Source organism: Zeus faber (assembly GCF_960531495.2).
Source record: "Zeus faber genome assembly, chromosome: 1".
In the NCBI taxonomy this organism is placed as follows: Eukaryota; Metazoa; Chordata; class Actinopteri; order Zeiformes; family Zeidae; genus Zeus; species Zeus faber.
In genome coordinates this window covers 14203281-14211118 of record NC_137193.1, presented here as the reverse complement: position 1 = coordinate 14211118, position 7838 = coordinate 14203281, and the positions used below count along the sequence as shown (strand labels likewise).

At 44.1% G+C, this 7838-nt stretch overlaps 1 protein-coding gene across 1 annotated transcript; it reads left to right on the top strand.

The window, feature by feature from the left end:
• Nucleotides 1-265: 265 nt before the first annotated feature.
• Nucleotides 266-6853, top strand: csnk2b (casein kinase 2, beta polypeptide). Its single transcript, XM_080013447.1, has 7 exons — nucleotides 266-407; nucleotides 980-1060; nucleotides 1227-1329; nucleotides 2461-2576; nucleotides 3440-3515; nucleotides 4536-4725; nucleotides 6730-6853. Exons 2-7 carry the CDS (start codon nucleotides 989-991, stop codon nucleotides 6818-6820), a joined length of 648 nt encoding a protein of 215 aa, XP_079869573.1. The 5' UTR covers nucleotides 266-407; nucleotides 980-988; the 3' UTR covers nucleotides 6821-6853.
• Nucleotides 6854-7838: the final 985 nt, after the last annotated feature.

Sequence of the window (7838 nt, the reverse complement as noted above, 5' to 3'; positions counted from 1 at the left end):
GAACATACTTAGCGGGTACATGTCCGCGCTGCTGTGCGTGGCCGTGGCCCCGCCTCGGGACCCGCTGCCCGTCGGGGGCGGGGGGGGGGAGGGAAGCTGGGAGCTCGTTTCCCGGTGGAGACTAAACCGTGTTTGCTTCCCCGACCGGAAACCAAACCCCTCCGTTCCTCGGCGCCTCGTGTTCACGGTCTCCATCGTCGCTCCTTGCGTCGTTATCGATCGAGTCGACGTGACCCGGACGCCAGCGTCATCGCGCAGCGCGACGCGCCCACCCCACGTCATCACGCCGAAGCGCGCAGCCGACAGGGTGAACCGGGAGGTGGTGTCCATCTTATGTGCGCCGCCAGATAAGAGACGCTTTCCACCCGATATACTTCGCGCTTGTGACGGCGACGCCCTCGGAGTAGGTGAGTAAAGCCGCGCATTCCCGCCGGCGCCCCCCCCCCAAGCGTCCCCGGTCGCCGTAAGACCGGACGCCGTTGCTCCTTTCGCCCCCCCCCCCCACGCCTAACGCGGCCTGCACCGAACGCTGCGCCATATTGGATTTAACGTGGGGCTTGACCCCGCTAGCTAGTTTTAACGGCGAACCGGTTGGCGCTTATTGGCGAGCCCCCGTGGCTCGGCGGTGTATTCTGCGCGTCCGATTATCAATGACTTCGCTGGTGCGTGATAGATTTTCGCGATCAATCTCGTTCAGCATCGGCTACTCGGCGTTAGCCCGGTTAGCCTTAGCCTAGCTAAGCTGCGTTCCACATCTGTTGTTGTTGATAGTGATTCATAACCCTTTCCATTCACACGCGTATCTCTCTCCAGACGGATCCGACTAAAATTACTTTACAATTTATTGTATGTCACCGTGGACGATTAGATATTTAGAGTTTTACCGTTTCTCGCAATTCCTCAGTGGTTTCCCGATTCATCATTGCATCCACATCGACTTTCCCGATCCGTGCGTTGATGTGTTTTGTCACCTCTTCAGTCTGTAGAGATGAGCAGCTCGGAAGAGGTGTCATGGATCTCCTGGTTCTGTGGTCTGAGGGGGAACGAGTTCTTTTGTGAGGTTGGTAACGCACTCCTCCACCTTCACACCTTTTTTGAAGCACGTATCCAGACGAGGCCATGGATCTGTTCATGTGTACCAGTTGTGGCATAAATCAGTTGTGCCTGGGTGTGGTCTGATGCTGTGGTTAATGTTCGACTTGTTTTTATTCTACTTGCAATAACAGGTGGATGAAGACTACATCCAGGACAAGTTTAATCTGACGGGGCTCAATGAGCAAGTTCCCCACTATCGCCAGGCCCTGGACATGATCCTGGACTTGGAACCAGGTCAGGACCCCAAATTGAAACCTAGTTTTAAAATGTTGCTGGCCTTTACCAGGCACTTGTTCTATGACAATAAATTAGGAAAGAATATGCTCCCCATCGGGTGTACGACCTGTCAATGTCACTTGGTGGTTACAATAGTGCCAAACAATGTCTAATTTCACGCGCATATTGAAAACTTTACTGCTGCCCATTAAGAGATGTTAACTTTATGTGAGAACAGACAGGGTTACATGCAAACAGAGACGATTGTAGGGGTGGAAACATGCACGTACCTAGTTCCTTAGTTTAGACCAGGCTCAAATTTTTAAAAGTTGGACCCTAAGCAAAACAGTTGTAATTTTTCTGCCATTAAATTTTTTGGGGAACCTCGGTTCTCAGAGCTGTAGTTAAGATATCTCAACACCTTCTTGGACTGTCATCTTCATAAATTCATTCACGATACCCTATCTTGAAAGCTGTGTCCATATTTTGTGTATTTATTTGTAAAAACATGCTCGGCAGATAAGGAATCTCTCTCTCAACCTCTTCTTCTCCCTCTCACCTTCAGCTAGATTTTTGTCTTACTCAGAGTGCCAAAGTTGTTTTCCATGACCTAACCAGCAATATTTCTAATTTATAAATTGCAAAAAGAAATTTACCAGACTAAGGAATTTTCATGCAACATGATGATCAAACAAGTGTCAAAGTTGTTGCTGGAGAATTACTTGATAATATCATCAGGTCAAGACAGTTCTGTTGAGCATCAAGAGATTCTGATAAAACGAGGTTCTTATTGTTGGTTCCGGACAAGGGAACAAGCGACACTGACGCTGCTTGCAAAACAACGCAATGCATTTTCTATTTAGTTGAAAATTGTGAAAGTGTTCGGAATAAGTAATGGTATGAGAACCAGTGTTAAGATAGAAATTCCAGGAATACCCGCCTCGTGCCGAAGCCTGCAAATCAGGAGGGAACGATGGTTTCACTACACTGCAGTCGTTCACCTTTCCTCACTCTTGTGATTCACTCCAGGAGTTTCAAACTAGCAACCTGAGTCACAATCCCACTTATCCCCCCCCCCCCCCCCCTTTTTTTTTTTAAACCGTCTTAAAAATAAGGATTGTTCTGTTCTGTGCTTGTATCTGCCAACAGATGAGGAGTTGGAGGACAACCCCAACCAAAGCGACTTGATTGAGCAGGCGGCTGAGATGCTGTACGGACTCATCCACGCCCGCTACATCCTTACCAACCGAGGCATAGCACAGATGGTGAGTGCGGACACATCAGTGTCTTATCCAGACATTGATTTTCTGTCCCTGGTCGAGGAAAGAAAATCAGACTTCCACCATGTTGAATTCAAACGGAAGTCAAAACTAGTGCTATGTAATATTTTTGCCGAAGCATGATTGGGATACAGATCGAATGACCTTGCATTTACAGGTTTATGCAGTATAATCCACTTTTTTTTTTTTTATCTGTGCCACTACATTGAAGTCCCTGTAAAGCAAAAATAAATGTGTTCTGAGTTTGTCCTACCGCAGGAAAAAAAATGTTTTTGACCACGCAGCCAAATTCGAATGATTAAAAAAATATATATATCGCCAAGTATGTAAAATTTGGTTTCAAAATGGTGAGGGGGAGTTCCCTCTGCTCCCAGATACTGGGGTCGTGACCGCCAAAGGCACCGAAACCTGACACCCTGAGAGCTGCTGCAGCAATGGACTCTCACTCATTGGTGGCGGGTGAACCAAACAAATCGCTTTACTAAAAGATCACTCTGATCGGAGCTCCGCAGCGGCTTTATATAGTGTTTGGGGAGGGGCTTTCCCAAGTATGGCCGCCCTACGTCATCTAGCCATGATTTAGGCTCGTCCAAAAAATCCGGAACACAAAAATGGTGAGAAACAGTATCAGTCAACCGTCCAACTCCAAAATGCAGTACTATGTAGTTCAGTCTTTTCACATGTTTTCAGTAATGGGTTTCTAACATTTATAATAAGTTGTTTAGAAAAAAAACAACCAAACTTCTTCCATTTGTATTTTACTGTAAACCACGTTCCATTAGCAGCCCCCGCCTTTTGTCGGGAGGTGTGTGGCCTGTTATTGACCATCTTCGTTCTTGTCTCTTTAGTTGGAGAAGTATCAGCAGGGAGACTTTGGATACTGTCCCCGGGTCTATTGTGAGAATCAGCCCATGCTGCCCATCGGTGAGTGAACCCACGCACCTGCATCGATTTACTGAAGAGGAAAGTGCTTTATCTAAGGGAACATGAGGGAAAATCTATATGGTGTAAATGTCTCTAGTCAACCCAATATCTCCAGAAGGGAAAGAAAACACATTGTAGCCTGCTTAGTAATTGCAAAAGAATTTAAGAGATGGATACAATGGAAAATGTTTTTAAAGATGAGAGGCATTAATATTCAAAGGGTAAAAAAAACAACTTTTTTTTTTTATGTGCATTTTATAAGTCAATGGGATTTCCTTTCCCGTTGCTGCATAAAAGCTATTATAGCACTGAAAAGATATACGTACGTATCTTTCGATCTTATGGAAATGTCAGACATATTTTCAGTCTGTAGAGAAAAGCACAGCTGCATGTTATGCTTGAACTGGGGAGTTTTGAATGTATAGACCAGAAAAAACTTGTTTACAACAGTTAGGTTAAATAAAGCTTGTTCCTTCAAAATCCTTAGTTCCCAACCCACCACGGCAAAACGCTCATAACACTGACACTAATCAGAATGCATAAAATAGAATGCCTTAATTGTTGTACATTTACAACTACTTTTAAAAAGTAATTTTCAGTGATGGATTGTTTTTATGCATGACACAGAAGGGTCATTTGAACATCTTAATGGCATGTTAAAACAAGATAAGGGGTTTCAGAGACCCATTGGTTTAGATTTAGAAATCTGCCTTCTGGGTTCCCCCCCTCAGCGTGTGTGCTTAGTAACTGTAAGGTAGGGCTGTGTGTGGGACAGGTACAATTCCATTTAATATATTACAAAGGGTCACAATACAATTCTATATTAATATATTGGCATTTTATACACATGGAGGATTTCTGCCAACTTTTCAGTTTATCATCTGACGTACCTTACAAAAGTATTTAGTGGAACAAATTCAGTCAAATACAGAAGTTAAACATTTAATTTATCGAAAAATATGATAATATATAAAATAAACTACTTCTGCGCCCCCGCCTCTCGTTCTCTCACTTCCACAGGCCTGTCGGACATCCCGGGGGAGGCCATGGTGAAGCTCTACTGCCCCAAGTGCATGGACGTCTACACGCCCAAATCCTCCCGGCACCACCACACGGACGGTGCTTACTTTGGCACCGGCTTTCCCCACATGCTGTTCATGGTGCACCCCGAGTACCGGCCCAAGAGGCCCGCCAACCAGTTTGTTCCCAGGTCAGTGCAGCCGCAGGATGTATAAATCCAAGTCACACAAAAAATCACGACTAAGTCTGTGTGTGTGTGTGTGTGTGTGTGTGTGTGTGTGTGTGTGTGTGTGTGTGTGTGCGTGCGTGCGCGCGCACACGCATATACACAAACAGAAGTTGAGTGGGAGTAGCACTTGTACAGCCAACTGTGCTATCTTTGGGCGGCATTCACGCTAAAGTAACTACAGAGAAGAGCAACAATGCGTAGCAATGATATGGATTTATAGTACGAGTCATAAGCTGGTATAGTAAATATACTGCATGTATAGCCGTATTAAATATACATAGATCTATACTCTTGAGATAGCAACATGCTAGTGAAAATAGTTATGATGACATTATAATAATATTAACAGCAATACTAATGCTGGTAATGATTATTAATCCATTTTGAGGAGCAGAAGTCTTTTTATGACAGTTTGTAAATCAACAGAAGACTGCCTTCAAATTAAAAATGTATTTTATAAACCTATAAATAAACAAACAAAGGTAAGTGGTTTAACTGACTTCAATTGTAGAGGATATATAATGGAATAAATTGTGTAGTGGGCGACACATTTCTGTAATTGTAACAAATCTTTTAGGCTTCTAGAAGTAAACACAAAAATAATATACAGTATATTTCAAAACACATGCACAATAAATACATGTTGTCCTCCTCAGAAGCGAATGTATTTATGACCTTTAATACGCTGCGCTTCGTTTAATCCAATTGTCTACTGGTAATACTTACACTTAATAATTTTTTTTCAAACAATGGTCAATAGCGATAACACAATACCTGTAACTTTGTATGTTGAAGACTTTGTATCTTATAGTTAAAGCCCAATCAAGACTAAATCTGTCAAGTTATCTGTGTACTCTGCCAACTTGCGCGTGTCTGCTGTGCGTGGCGCCATCTTGGTGAGATTGTGATTGTTGATCACAAATGGCTCCCACAGTACTGAACAGCCGATCTGATTTGAAACACGAGCGACGCCATGTTGAAACGGCCCCAAACACACATCTCATGCAGATTGTCTGTGGGTTCGTCGGATCCATGACTTCCATAAAGTTCTGACGTCAGTTACAGCGGCACGTGCCGCCATCTTGATGAGGCCCAGACTGTTGACCAATCACTAGACTGCAATGCTACAGTACCAGCCACTCAGAATGGCCACCCCCTGCCGGCTGCCAGCCGATTAAATCCATTCAGATAAGCAGGGACCTGTCGGTAGCCTGTCAAGGACCAGCCGGCCATCCTAGGTGGCTGCATCAGTATTGTGTTACCTGTGCGCGCATGCGCAAAATAAATTTTTTAACTAAATTATTCTGCAATTATGGACCTATCTGTATCAATTGGACCTTTATTTGACCTTTATACCTGATTGGCATGTCAGAACTGCCCTGAATACACATTTTATTCATCTTGTTTGTTCGGAGGATCCATGAGATCAATACGTCCCTGACATTAGTATTTCATTAACAAAAGCAATAGGGTTTCCTCCCCTTTGGGGGAGGACCCCTAATAATAATAATAATACTAATGGTAAATAATAACGATGATAATAACAATAATAGTACTGTTTTAAAGTCTTTATCAGACTTGATCATACCCAGTGATGACCAGGTCTCTCATAACATTATTGTGGGCTGAGATTTTGTGGGTTTTTTTTGCTCTGCTTTGCTCAAGTTCCCACTGTTAATTACATTGTTGGAATAGAAAGACCTTACATTTCCCCCATACTTGAGAGCAAGGATCTTTTGTTCTTTTGTTCATTTTCCTAATTGACTTTTACAGCATCTCCCTGAGGTGTTTTTAGTTAGATTTAGTCATGGCTCACTGGAAAAATAAGTTATTTTGCGTCCGCATCGCCCCCCAGATGTTGTCCTCCAGACATCTGTACGTTATCATGGATAAACAATCCTTAGTTTTATTATTATTATTGTTGTTATTATTATTATATTTTTTGTCTCATTCCTCTTCCTCCAGACTTTATGGTTTCAAGATCCACCCCATGGCCTACCAGCTGCAGCTGCAGGCGGCCTCCAGCTTCAAGAGCCCCGTCAAGGCCATCCGCTAGAGCACACCGAGGGAGATGGGGGGGGGGGGGGGGGGGAGAGGGGAGGAAGATGGTGGCGAGGAGAGGGAGGGTTAGCTGCAAGTTCAGCTCGGCTCAGATGACCCTTCCTGGCTTTTGGAGACTGTAATTATCTTGTTTAGTTTAAGACAAACGGAAGATGAAAAAAAAAAAAATGTTATGATATTGAGTGCGGACGAGACAAAACGCACAGCCATGATCTGAACCACACACACACACACACACACAGTCTTAGGATTCCATGCACTAACTTTACCAAACTTGTCGGTGCCAATGCGGTTTGAGGAAGTCTTATCCAAACACAAGCGATTTCCCTCGCGGCGACGTGTAACCACTTCCCTCCCGCGCTTCCGATTCCTCTTTTCGGGCGCGTTGGCTCCGCAGAGGGACAGCGGCGTCTGCGCTTGGTCCATCCGCGGCTCCGTTTCGGCGATCTGCGCTCGGCGCAGTTTGGAGGTGTGCGTACTTTTGGAGGTAAACTCGTCTCGTCTCCCTGCCAAGCCCAACGCATGTTCACCGCGGCTGCCGCTCGCGCAGACTAACACGCCCCCCCGCCGGTTTTGTAAAACCTCCGTTCTGGCTTTTCATCAGCATATTGTTTTGGCGACTGAGCAGAGTTTGTTACGTGTTCAAACATCAATCTCTTTAAATTGGCCTTACAATGTCAAGAAAACACTTGTGAGTGCAGTGACTGTGGTGTTTTTTGTTTTCTTTATTAAGTTTTGCTCATTTTCACAGCAGATGAACAACGGTAGATTTTTTTTTTTTTTTTTTTTTTTTTTTTTTTTTTTTTTTTTTTTTTTAATATAAACATAAGTCTTTTTTCTCAGCGGCCGCATCCCCTCTCCAGCTGTCTGTGTGTGTGTCAGACTACCTTGTATTGGCAATACTACTACATGGTGAGAATGTAAGTTCTACTACATTTTCGTTGACTTGTCCATCTTGAGCAGTGGCAGACATTTGTATTATTCCCTTACAGCGTATGTCCCCCTCAGGAGGA

Coding starts and splice junctions, on each gene's coding strand:
- csnk2b (XM_080013447.1), top strand. CDS start 989: ATGAGCAGCTCGGAAGAGGTGTCATGGATCTCCTGGTTCTGTGGTCTG. Junction 3,516..4,535: donor TCAGCCCATGCTGCCCATCG/GTGAGTGAACCC, acceptor TCACTTCCACAG/GCCTGTCGGACATCCCGGGG. Junction 4,726..6,729: donor GCCAACCAGTTTGTTCCCAG/GTCAGTGCAGCC, acceptor CTCTTCCTCCAG/ACTTTATGGTTTCAAGATCC.